This window comes from Podarcis erhardii (genome assembly GCF_964252035.2).
Source record: "Podarcis erhardii genome assembly, chromosome: 14".
In the NCBI taxonomy this organism is placed as follows: domain Eukaryota; kingdom Metazoa; phylum Chordata; class Lepidosauria; order Squamata; family Lacertidae; genus Podarcis; species Podarcis erhardii.
In genome coordinates this window covers 22,242,608-22,255,656 of record NC_138503.1, presented here as the reverse complement: position 1 = coordinate 22,255,656, position 13,049 = coordinate 22,242,608, and the positions used below count along the sequence as shown (strand labels likewise).

Genomic DNA, 13,049 nt, shown 5'->3' with positions numbered 1-13,049 from the left:
GGCATTTTTTTTTCAAAACCTTGTTAGTTTCTATTGCTAAATATGTCCTAATATTCTTTCATTTTGTTCATTCCAAGACTAGCATTCTGTACACACCAAAAGAAGGTTTTTTAAAATAAAGTCCTGTGATTTATTACTCTCTTAAATGAATTGCTAAAGGAATTTTTCAGTGTGCTATTTAAGGCAAAATTCTACCTTGTAGTGATGATGTGTTGCTCATATAACAATAGAAAATAACATAGCCATAGTATGGTAAATTATTTACCAGTCAAACTATAAGGAAGCTGTTTTTGTTGGTTCTTATTTTATATAGCATCATCCAAGTATATGGCATTTGAAAATGAGAGGTCCCTGTCATGACAGCCTTACAATCTAGAAATTGATATAAGGGCCATAGCAAAAGGTAGTGGGGGTGGTAGTGAATTGTGGTAGAATATGCAGTCATTTCTGTTACATGTTTTTAGGTATAGTTGAATAGATTCTGGGGACTAGAGACCAAACAATTCTCAGATGGGTTTTTGAGGAAGGATTTCTCAAAAAGAGAGCCAGTGTGGTGTAGTGGTTAAGAGCGGTAGTCTTGTAGTCTGGTGAACCGGGTTCGCGTCTCCGCTCCTCCACATGCAGCTGCTGGGTGACCTTGGGCCAGTCACACTTCTCTGAAGTCTCTCAGCCCCACTCACCTCACAGAGTGTTTGTTGTGGGGGAGGAAGGGAAAGGAGAATGTTAGCCGCTTTGAGACTCCTTCGGGTAGTGATAAAGCGGGATATCAAATCCAAACTCTTCTTCTTCTTCTTTCAAAGAAACAGGATTTAACATAAGATGTAATGCTTACATGTACTTCAGCAAAGTCCTTTTTTTAAAAAAAAAAAACATAAATTGCATTCCTTTAAATCCAATCTTAAGCTAAATTGCAAAGAATTATGCATTAATTTATTCATTTTTTAACTTGAAATAGTTTTACAAATGAATACAAATATAATAGCACAACTCTCTAGCTTTTTTAGAACTTTCAGCATAGTTCTATAGTAATACATAATGTGAAGAATCAGGTTTGCCTTGGAACTTTTAAAGTTGAAATAGTATGCTGTATTTTTCAGTAACATCCTTTCCTCCCACTCTCATTGCATGCTTAAGTGCTCTCAAATACTGTTTCTGATTGCAAAGGGATAATTTTCATTTTCTGCAATAATCAAAATGCTTCTTAAAAGTTTGCTAGAAAGTTACGGGCAGATGCCCAGAACATCTTTCATTTTCTACATATGATATTTTGTAAAACATATCTCCATGTGATCAACTTGGAGTAATTATCTGTAGTTCTAGGTAATTATCGGTATCTCTAACCAATTTTGAGAGTGCTAAGTGTGGTTTGTATGTAACAAATTTGAATAGTTTGCATTACATAATTAAGATGTGTGTGTTCTATATGTATGTTTCAAAACTCCTTTTAGAAACCAAGAAGCTGTTTTCTAACATTTTGATTAAAACTTGAGGAAAGTGTAGCTCTTTAAATCTCACATGATTTCCTCCCACTCTTTTCAGCCTGGGTTACCTCCGCAGAACTTCTCAATGTCGGTCACTGTTCCTGTGTCCAGCCCCAATACTTTAACCTACAGTAATCCTGGGAGTTCCCTTGTATCCTCAGCACTGGCAGCAAGTTCTACCTTGACAGATTCTACCATGCTGACCCCTCCTCAAGCCTCATTGCATCGAAATGTGTCACCAGGAGGTCCTCAGAGACCACCAAGTACAGGCAGTGCAAGTAAGCGTTCCTCCCTCACCCCAAGTTTCAACAAGCTGTCACTCTTTACTTTTTTACATTGCATTATCTGAGTGAAATAAATATTCTTCCTCTGTATCCCCCAATTAGGTGGTATGCTGTCCACAACAGATCTGTCAGTGCCAAATGGAGCTGGTTCAAGCCCAGTGGGTAAGTTTCAAAGTTTTGCATTTTGAATACTGCAAGAGGCTTAATTGGCTTAGGAACGGATGAAGAAATCAAAGCAAAGACTGTTTCTTTCAGGACTGACTCTTCTGAGCTGTGGGAAAGGATATCTGCTACTTTTTATGTTTTGCTTGTTATATGTAATATGTTCTTGGATATGTCCTTTTTGGTGTAAGTGCTTAGAAAATGTGGTTACCCTAAATTTTGGCATCCAAAGTCGTAATGAGACTTGAATCTTCCTAGTACTTTCTTCTATTTTGAACTAAGTGCACTGTTGAAGGGAATTAGCTACAAGGATAATAGAGCCTATAGGCATGTTTTTATCTCTCTCTGCTTCTCGAATAACTCTGAGCTTTTTGCTTTTGCCAGTCTGCAGTTTGCGTAACTTTCTGTAAATCGTACTGAAAAAGAGCAGTCTCCAAAGGTGTGGGGTGGGGGTGGCATCAATCTGTAGGCCTGCATGTCAGCTTGACTTTCGAAGGGGAGCTCCAGATATTTTCCTTGCACTTGTTGACAAACTGGAGAGTGGTGCTGCTTGCTTCAATCAGTGTAGAGGCATCTGTGTTCCAGTTCTCAAATTACCGGAAGATGGCATGAACACCTGCTGTCAATATTACGTGCCCACTCACAACATCATTTGATGGTGAAGGATCAGTTAGCTCAGGTCAGAGAGCATAGAATCATTCCTGTGAAATCAATTGATTTTCCTATTAGAGCCCAGTTTTCCAGTATCACTGTTAAAAGTTAAAACAAAAGTGTCTGGAAGTCCTTTGATAACAAAGACTATATGTATGTGAATTTGAGGTTGCAGATGGCATGCTGGCTGTGAGAACCTGAGCCCTTCTTGCTTTTGCTCTGGCATTCTGCAGAACTGTTGAATTCTAGTAAAAGCATAGGCATGAAAATGGATATAAATTAGGCTGCAGTTCAGTTACTTTTTATGCAGCATTTATGAATGACAGAATTTTAGAAAATGTATTTATTAAAGGTTTTTAAGCAAAAAAAATACACAATGCAATGTGATTTAAAAGGTAATATACAATTGCAAAAGAGATTTTCCTGTTACAATACAATTATCATTAAGCGACCTAATTCACAGGTAAATTCATATCCAGGTATGGAGGGTTCTCCATGTTGTCATACAGTGTGGTGCAGACCGGTGAAGATTAATAGTTAATTAATGTAACTTTAAAAAGGGGGCCAAACTTCATCAAACCAATCATGTTTCATGTTGCCTTGTACCACTCTCAAATGTTTGGAGAGGGCTATGGACCAAACATTATTCATCTACTGCTCTCTAGAGGGCCCATTAACCGACTTCCAACACTTAGAAACTTTTTTATATACCCACGGTCAAAAGATGCACAACCAGTTCTTTGGTTGGTGTACAGAAAACTTGGATGGTGTACAGTGCCATTGAAGGAGTACCTTTATGGATGCATCTTGGATTCTGGCATATTCTTTGCATATCCTTTCCCAATCCACATCTTCAGTGCACATCTATATCTCCTTCCCTGGACGCCTGTTTTGTCACCCACTGATTACTTAATGAGCAGTATATAGATTACTGAGGCAAACGGTCTCAGTTGCTGGCTCAACCTGATGCATAAACCTTCAAACAGTGTCCAGGACATAGCATGCCACCCTTTCTCATAAGTTCCCTCCTTCCCAAAGGACCACACCTGCTTAAATTGGAGCCACAAGGCTTTAACACCTTGTAACTTCTCCCTCAAAATGTTCTTTGATGAGGTGGCCCTTCACCACAACATCTCTAATTCTATACAAATGCTTAGATTTCCATTCTTTAAATTGAGTATATTTATATTTGTGCCTAAATTAAGGGTGATCCAGTGGGGGGAGTCAGGGGAGAGAATGCTGGTGCCAAACAATCACTCCAAGACTTCCAAACTTCCATAGTAGCCTTGAAAAAGGAAAGATTAAGCATGAACTATTAGCTATCATTACAGCAACTCTGTAATGCAGGTGATAGTGGCTCCTTTTGGATGCAATTTTGTAAGCAAGGAATGCTTAACTCTCCACTCCCCTTCCTCCCTTTGACACATGCTGATCCTGGTTAGCTGAAGTGATGCTTTCTTTTTACATTCAAACCATGGTTTAAAATCCTGGTTAGTAAACTGACATTAAACCACACTTCCCTGTTTGGCATGTAGAGGATCAGCATGTCAACGAAGAGAGAAGAGGACTGGGGAGTGTGCAGGACAGATGCTTCCACAGAGCTTCCTAAACTATTGCTTAGCAAGCTGAGTGTGTTACATCCAAACTAGGGCAGTAAATCTAGCAGCATTTTAAGCCCATCAGAAGTGAAACTCTGCCACTTCCTGGATCTGCCCCCCCCCCGCCAACTTGGTAATAAATTTAAATATGTCACTGTAGCTTTTAGCTGGGGCATTCAAGTTTCACTGTATTACTGAATGGTCAGTGTCCAGTATTTTGTCAGGATGCTGTGACTTGTCAGTTACTCCAGTGACACACTGTGGCAGGTGGGAATTAACCTCCGCCATCCTGAAAATACAAACTGAAGTCTAGCAGATGCATTCTGAAAGAGAACCCACTTAAACTGGAATACGAATTAATAACAAACCACAGGCATTTGTTACATTACTTTATTTATCTAAATATGTTTAGGTCACCTTTTAGGACAAAGCTGTCGCATGGCAACTTACCCCAAACCACAAGTATGTATATAATAATCCAAAAATGTAGTAAACATTTCAACAATAACAGTCAGCATTAAACATTTAAAACAGCTTAAATGTTTCATTTTTTCATCCAGCATTGTCAGGGAGTAAATGGGTCTTTAAAAGCATGTACTGATGGTACCATATGCCCATTTGTTGGAATAGAATTCCACAAATGTGGGACCACCATGAGAAGCGCCTTTCTCTTGTGCACACTAACTGAATTGATATAAATGGCAGACCTATTATAGACTCTCTGAAGCTGATCTTTGAGGATGGGCAAGTTCATACAGGTGAAGGCGGTTCCTTCTAAGGTAATGTGACCCCAAATCAGTGGCAACTTTAAAGATCATTACTAAATTGGCCTAGAAATCCATGGGCAACCAGTGCAAAGGGTTGCCCAACTCCCCCATCAACATATAGATGGGCACATGTTTGTTTAATTTATTTACTGACATGCTATAATCTTATAAGGTTGCTAATAAGTAGTCCTCTGTGCAACTCCACAGCATAAAATGATAACATGGAATTGAAAATCCAATATCATGAAAGTAGCTTACACCAGTTGAACATTCTGCATAGTCTTCAAAGGTAGACACGTATTCAAGTCTGGATGTCATTAGCGCATGTGTAGCATAGTTTAGGTAAACCCTATCTAGGTAAAATCACATATGCCGCATCATCCTGAACACATGTTGTAAAAGGCACCCTAGCCACCACTGGATTTCCACAGACAACACAAAGTGCAGGAGAACCCCCAAACTCTGAGGAAGTTACATCAGGGGAGGGATGTAACCTCACCCTAGTCTGGTTCCAAACGTCCATACACTTTGGTTGGTTTCCACAGTCTTTCTGCGTTGTCTTGATTAAACTTTAGCTTGAATGGTTTCATTCATCCCAAAACTGAATCCAGACACCAGTTCAAGGGTTTCACAGCCTCCCTGGGATGAGTATGTCAAAACAAGAGCTAGAGCTGTGTGTTATCTTCATACTGATGAAAATTGCACCCTAAATCTCCAGATAACTTCTTTTAGCAAGTGGTAATATTTCAAACTAGATCTTAATTCTTCTTTTGCAATTCCCTATTTTCTCTCTTCTCCTTGATGATCTTTAGATGTTTCAGTGGCAACATTGCAGCTGCTCTTCCAAGGATTCATCCTGCTACTCTGCTGCAATATTTGAAAACACATTGACCAATGATAATTCCAATCACATAGGTCCTTATCACACATTTGTCACCAAAGCAGAATTCAGGGGTTGATAGTTAAGTGGTGAAGTTGAGTGCAGTTGTCCGTTACACAGGGTCTTCTTACATAGGAACAATATTGGAACATAGGAAGCTGCCTTATACTGAGTCAGACCATTGGTCCCTCTAGCTGATTGGCAGCAGCTATCCAGGGTTTTAGAAAGGGTTCTGTTCCAGGTCTACCTGGAGGTGCTGGGGATTTATCCTGGGACATTTTGTGTGCAAATGAGGTACTCTGTTACTGAACTTTGCCTCTTTCTCCTAAACTCTTAAACATTACTGTGTGAATTAAACAGCAGAAAAATGGTTTAACATCACTCCTGTAACATCTAAATACTGTAATATAGTCAGTTAAAGATCTGAGTGTGATGGGCACCTCCCTTAGAAGTATTGAAATGTTAATCTCCTGTGGAAAATAGTCATTCTTCGGTTGACTCAAGGCTGAACAAATACTAATATCTGTAATTAAGGCTGAAAAAACCCAGTCATGCATCAAATTGTATCTCTCTTCTCCTCCACCCAGAGGGTACAGTTTTGTGGACGCTTAAAGCAAGAAGAGAGACAGTTAAGATTGTATTGAAGCCAGAAGTTAAAATCTTCATGTTTCAAAGAACTGTTCATTTAGCTCTTGTTTTAATTTATGAATTCATATTGTCCCAACAATTAAGGAGCTTTGAGTTTTTACACTGAGCCATATCCCTTATCAGATGTTTGGTGCTTATATCCAAAGTTAAATTGTCTGAAGGCAATGTGTTCTAACAATTGGCTTTCTATAATTTATGCTAGAAATTAATGTGATAATGAACTCCCTCTGAGGCACTGAGACAGAACCAGGGTTTTAGTCTGCCTGCAAGACTGTTAAGGGACACCTGCTCTGTGTGACAGATAATAATCTAATATGAGACAGGGCACCTGATGCAGTTTTGCTTTACAAAACTCAAATGTTGCATATTTGGGTGGTATTTGGGTGGGGGCAGAGGCAGGGGCAGTGGCACATCGCCAAGCACAGGCACTCTTGGCCCCAGGGCAATATCAGTTTAGATCTAACCTTGGTCTTCGGTTCCCAATTAGCTAATTACTGAGGATGGCCTATTTTCCAAAAGCCAAGCCGCGGATCCCCTACTTTTGAAAAATTTGATAACTCTATTGTAGTTACATCAGAAAGGCAATTTTTTGAACAAAATGTAGTGTAGCCTCTAGTACGCAGAGGATTTTAGGTATACTAAAAAACAGACTAGAGTTGAGGAATATCTGGTTTTCAACATCATGATATATCAGCAGCTAAACATTGTGATATTCTGACATATCACAGTATCTGAAATTTGGAGATCGGGTGGATGGGGTGCATGCAGATCAGATGTGAGGATGGGGAGAAGAATTAGCCATGAAGATCAGATGGGGGGGGGGGGAGGAGGAAGCGGAGTCACCTCTACTGCATGCTTTGAGTGGGAGGGGATGGGTATAGGGGACATGAAACCGCCATCAGTGGGGTAGCCAGTGAAGACCCACATCCACTGTGGCTGCTGTTGCTTTCCCGTTGACTGAGAAAAGCTGCTCCGCCTCAGTGCCAGAGGAAGGTAATGCCACGGTGCCTTGAAGGGCAATCAGCTGCCCTGTTTTCCATCAGTGTGAGAGGGAGGTAGTGTCTCACAATTGGCTGCCCTGTTTTCCCTCAGAGTGAAGGAAGGCAGCTCAGATAAGCAGCAATATCGGCTGAGATCATTGTGCAATATTGGCAGTGCCTTGAAATCGGCTGCCCTGCTCTCACTCATGTGAGGAGTGATATATTGTTGTGTATTGCCAGGTAAAAATAGTTATCGTGGTGTGATTTCAAAACAGAATTTGGCCAATATATTGAAAAATCACACAGTGCTAAAACAGACCATAACATTGTAGATATTACTATGCAAAAATGTCAAAAAGATTAGCTGGGAGAGGGAGGCAAGGGCCCCTTGCATGTGTTCTGTGGACTTCCAGGGGTCCCTGGACCCCTAATTGGGAACCACTGTTCTAGATGTTACTGAACTACAAAACTCATCATACTTGGTCATGCTGTTTGGGGCTGATAGGAGCTGTGGTTCAGTAACATCTAGAGGACCATGTGTTAGCCATCCTAAGTTTAAACCCTCCATATATAAATAGTTATAAACACTGGGGGGAAACCAAGCCAATTCTTCTCAAATGTCCAAACTAATCTTCCATTTTAAATTCCATTTGGAGTTAAATAGCAAGAAAATGCTAAAAGTTGTCCAGCAAAATTGTACCCACCCCAGCTGCATTCACACCTGCTGAGGGTAACACTTCATGCAGCTGATGAATTGCATGATAGTTCTCCAAAACTTGTGCCATAATATTTGTCTACTCTAAATGAGTTGATATTGCATATTCAGTTGTGTATCTATTACTCCTTTGAGTATAAGGTTAGTTGATTTAGGTGTTGTTTTAATAAAAATGAATGCAAAAATGCATCAGGGAGAAGGCCATCTGAACTTCTTGGGGGAGGGCATTCCAAAGCACTGGGCCACAACCAAAAGTCTCCTCGAGAAGCAAAGCAGTTTCCAAAAGAGTTGTAATTTGAATTAAAGCCTTGCAGATCTCAGTTGCTGAGAGAGTAGGCTTATGTAGAAGGAGGCATTTGCTGAGATAATCGGGACCTAGGCTGTATTGCATTAAAAGCACTTTGAAGTGGCCTCCGATGAATTGGCAGCCAGTGAAAGCCTTTTCCCATGGTTGATTGCTTAGTATCACCAGATGTTATAGAAAAATTATAATTTATTGAGAGGGTGAGGTGGGGTGGGAGGTAGATAGACAGCTGCCACATTTGAAAGGCAAATGTGTCCTAATTTGATAGAGAAGTAGCTCAGCGTTTCACATGGTTGGTATGTAAATAATATTGGTGTTGCAGTAAAATAAAGTTAACACACCGGAAGGTTAGACTAGAAAAGGAATCAAGCTGTTAAAATGCTCTGAGAATACCTTCCTGGAGGAACACTGGCTAGTGGGCCTCACAATCTTTATTAAATATCAAAGCTATATGATAATGACACGTAGACCTTAATGGCTGGATTGATTAACTGCCACCCCCCTTGAATGGAAGAACCTGTATAGCTGTCTAGTAGAGCAGGCAGATACTAGCTTGATTGCATCCAGATTAGGTTTCCATGAAAGCTTTTTATCAATAAGTAATCATAGGTATTTAAATCAATGTGCTTGCTCGAGGGTGTGATCATCTAACCCTCTTACCGAATGCAGCAATATTAGTTTTGGCATAACTAACTTTTAGGTGTTCTTTTTTGCACAGTTGGCCAAATTTGACCAGCATCCTTCTGAGTCCAATTTTGTTCAAAGAGAGCAGGACTAGGTCATCAGTGTAAAGCAAAATGGACACTTTGCGATTTCCAAGAGAGGGAGAGAAGGAGGAAGGGGATGCCATCTCAGGGATGAAATTGATGATAAATACGAAAGGTACCAATACGCAACCCTTCTTGACACCTCTTTTAATCAGATAATGAGTTTGTGAAGGGATGCATTAAGCTTTAGAAATTGGTTCTTGAAAAGTATAGAACCAAAGATGGCATTACAAAACATATAAAGCAAATAACCAAAATATTAACATTAAGAATAAAAAAAACAAAAAAAACCAGTAAGCAAAATTTTAACGTAAGACTCAAAACAATTGTTGTAGCTGATGTCTTTTTACCAGGTTCTGTATCTAATCCCTAAAACCCAAGAGTGTGAGGCTATGCTTGTGTCTGTCTTCTAAAGTTGACAAACTTTGAACTTACAGGATTTACTTGGTTTTTTTTACTAGGGTCCTGAGAAACATTTTTTTTTTACTAGGGTCCTGAGAGCTTGGTACAAAAGACATACACCCAGCATTAAAGAATTCTGAGACTAAGAATTTGTTTTGAGTGCACAGTCCCTGCACACAAATATCTTCTCTGGGATTTTTTAATTTCAGCATTGTGATTTAGAGTGGAGATGGGGTCATTTTGTTGCTACTGTTCCGAAGGTTGTGTCTGCTTTGCTCCTCCCCAGTCATCTCACTGCTGCGCTGCGCTGACCTAAGCCATTATTTGGCTTAGCATATTTTCCGAACCTGGACTTGCCATTTAGCTCTCTTCAGACTGACCATGGTCTGTAACCAAGGGTTGTTCCTGGTTTGCTGTTTGTGGCTTGTTCCGAGAGAACTAAGCCACAAGCCTGGGTTCAGATGACTCACTGAGTAAAGGAATGGCTTATCTCAGCATGGAACAGCCCCAAACATTATGCCATGATAATATAACTCAGTGTGAAATGTGAACCTGGCCTGTATTGTCTTAAGTATAAACAACCTCGGGGCAGAGTACAGTGGTACTCTGGTTATGAACTTAATTCGTTCCGGGGGTCCATTCTTAACCTGAAACCGTTCTTAACCTGAGGTACTACTTCCGGGTTAGCGGAGTCTGTAACCTGAACTGTTTGTAACCCAAGGTACCATTGTATAAGTTAATTAAATAATAAAAAGTCTGAAGTATGGGGAGTGTCACAAATTTAAATGCTCTTTCTTTTCTGTACTCTCACAATGTGTCCAAGCTTTGATTTTCTAAACCACATACATGCTTCCAGGTTTTCTATTGTCATATGTAAAAAAAAAATGAATTGTGGATGTTAACATCACTTTCAGATGAACACTGAAGGCAGGCAGTACTTTCCAGGCATCTGTCTTTATTGTGTAATTTGTATTGTGGTGCAGTTTGTATTGTGGAACATAGAGCACAATGATAGAATTAAAGAATGTTGGACTAGAGGGCATACAGCTAGGACTACCATATTAAAAATGTGAAGGTGATAGAATAGTTGGCATTCTTACTGGTTTTTGGTTTTACATTACCACACAAAACAGCATTTTCCCCTCAGATAATCTTATTGGTAGTAATTATTATTCTTTGGTTTAACCTGATTAACATTTCCTTTAAGAAAGAAAAAGGGGGAAAGTCATCAAGGCTTTCATTCATGCCACACAATCCATTAGATCTGCTCTATCTATGAAAGTACTTTAAATAACTTGCAGAAATTGCTTCTTAAAAAATGTGTCTTGCAGTGGATGAAATTTTTTTTATTCAAAACAACAGTTCCTCTTCTCAAATGCTTTCCCAGGGGTAACCAGTACAGTCTCTTTTTCTCTTTTTCACATGTTTTTAAAAGGTGCAAATTACTGTCTCTAATGTGTGCACACACATGCATTGTGCTGAGAAGAGGAAGCTGGCACACAAAGGGTTACCCTGGCTACATTTGGGAAAGCTGCCTGACTATTACATCATCTTGTAATCATTATCTGCCTCTGGCTCCTGACCTTATGCTAAAAAATCCTGCGCTTTTAACTGCCCTTTCACTTGGGTTTATAATTTGATATTCTTGGGTTACCAAGGTTTGCATTGAGTAAGGCAGTTTCTAAGATTTTGAAGAACAAATATATTTCTGGATGTTGTGGGAGAAGTAATCTTCCTGACTTAAGCATAGACAGTGTCATGCACAATAATCTCTCTCTCTCTCTCTCTCTCTCTCTCTCTCTCTCAGAGAGAGAAAGAAAACGCTTCTTAGGTTGAGAGTATTGCTTATCTCTTGCACACAATCTTCTCCTTCCTATTTTGATGCTTTATCTAGAAAATGGCTCTGTTTTCTGGCAGGCAGAGTGCTTCACATCAGTCTGCCTGCCTGAGTGAGGCTCGGCACTGTTGAGAGAGGCTTATGTCTGACAGTGCCATTAAAGGATATGAAATGTTCTCTGAAAGACTGACAGTCCCTTGTAAGAAGGGCTGCAGGAAATGACTGTATTGGGTGTGGAAGGAAAAGCAGAACTGCCTGCTTGCTTGAAGAGAGTAATAGGAATAGTTGGTTTTTTTAAAAAAAGTAGCCCACACTGATGTAATTCCCATTTAAGATAAACAGAATTTTCAAGGAAGTATTCATGAGTTTATTTGCTTTGAAGAAGCCCCATTGCAATTAAGGGGGATTACCTGAGGTAAATATGCTTCGTGCATGGACTTTTAGGCTTGTGTTAAAAGACTTTTGAATAATATACAAGCTTCAAGCAGCTGTCTTGTATGGCTGTGAATTCAGTTTCTAACAGACCTCAGCGAAGCAAGTAGACTGTGGTGTTATAAGAAAATGCTCAAGCACAATTAACATTGTCGGTAGCTTAGTGGGTAAATGCGGGCTGTAATATTAGTGATCTTGAGTGCTATGATACATTAGCCTTTATCTTGAAGGAGTTGACTGATGAGAGTAAACATGTGATGCGTTCTGCTTCTCAAAGTGCCAGGCAGGCTTTCTTAAGCAGATGTTAGAGACTTCTTCCGTATGTTGCTTTCCAAATAAGGGAGAAGTGGTCAAGTCCAACACACGTGTGCACTTGGATCCCCAAAGGGTATGGTAGGCAGCCCATTTTGCTTGGGCCCTGTGTTTAGCTGATACCCTTTCTCTGGATCCCCTGAGAGGAGGCTTTGTGGCCCTGATTCCTCCTTCATACTACCATTCAAGTACAGTGGTACCTTGGGTTACAGACGCTTCAGGTCACAGACGCTTCAGGTTACAGACTCCGCTAACCCAGAAATAGTACCTCGGATTAAAAACTTTGCTTCAGGATGAGAACAGAAATCATGCTCTTATGGTGGCGCGGCGGCAGCAGGAGGCCCCATTAGCTAAAGTGGTACCTCAGGTTAAGAACAGACCTCCAGAATGAATTAAGTTCTTAAACCGGGGTAGCACTGTATGAATAAGTTTGTTTGCTTTAGCTACCATTTTGTTCCGTAGTGCAACTATTCTTTTTACTTTTTCATGACAGTGTGCTGATAAATCTAGGCATAACTCTGCATGGGTGTAGCCAGGATTTATGTTAGGGGGCGGGCTTCATGGGGGGGCAGAACCTCAGTTTTTTAATGGATTTACTTCATTTAGAGGGCCAGTCCCCCCCCCGGCTACGCCTATGCATCATAGTACATATAGGCCCGCAGAAACAATTTTGGTCCTGCATCCTTCCCTGTAATACCATGGTGACTCTGAACAGCAGGAGTAAGCTTATGCATGCCACACCTTGAAGCATTCCGTTTGGGGAAGAGTCATTGCTGGTGGTAGCAGACGTCCTGCATGCAGAAGGTTCCGAGTTCAGGCCACAGTCTGA

At 40.3% G+C, this 13,049-nt stretch overlaps 1 protein-coding gene across 9 annotated transcripts in view; it reads left to right on the top strand.

Annotated features, from left to right (window-relative positions):
• Positions 1 to 13,049, top strand: part of MEF2A (myocyte enhancer factor 2A) — a 98,800-nt gene that overhangs the window by 64,685 nt on the left and 21,066 nt on the right. For all 9 annotated transcript variants that reach the window (XM_081839047.1, XM_081839049.1, XM_081839044.1 and 6 more), the window contains 2 exons: positions 1,540 to 1,759; positions 1,868 to 1,927. In XM_081839047.1, coding sequence (XP_081695173.1) covers positions 1,540 to 1,759; positions 1,868 to 1,927 — 280 coding nt within the window. The remainder of the gene's footprint in view (positions 1 to 1,539; positions 1,760 to 1,867; positions 1,928 to 13,049) is intronic.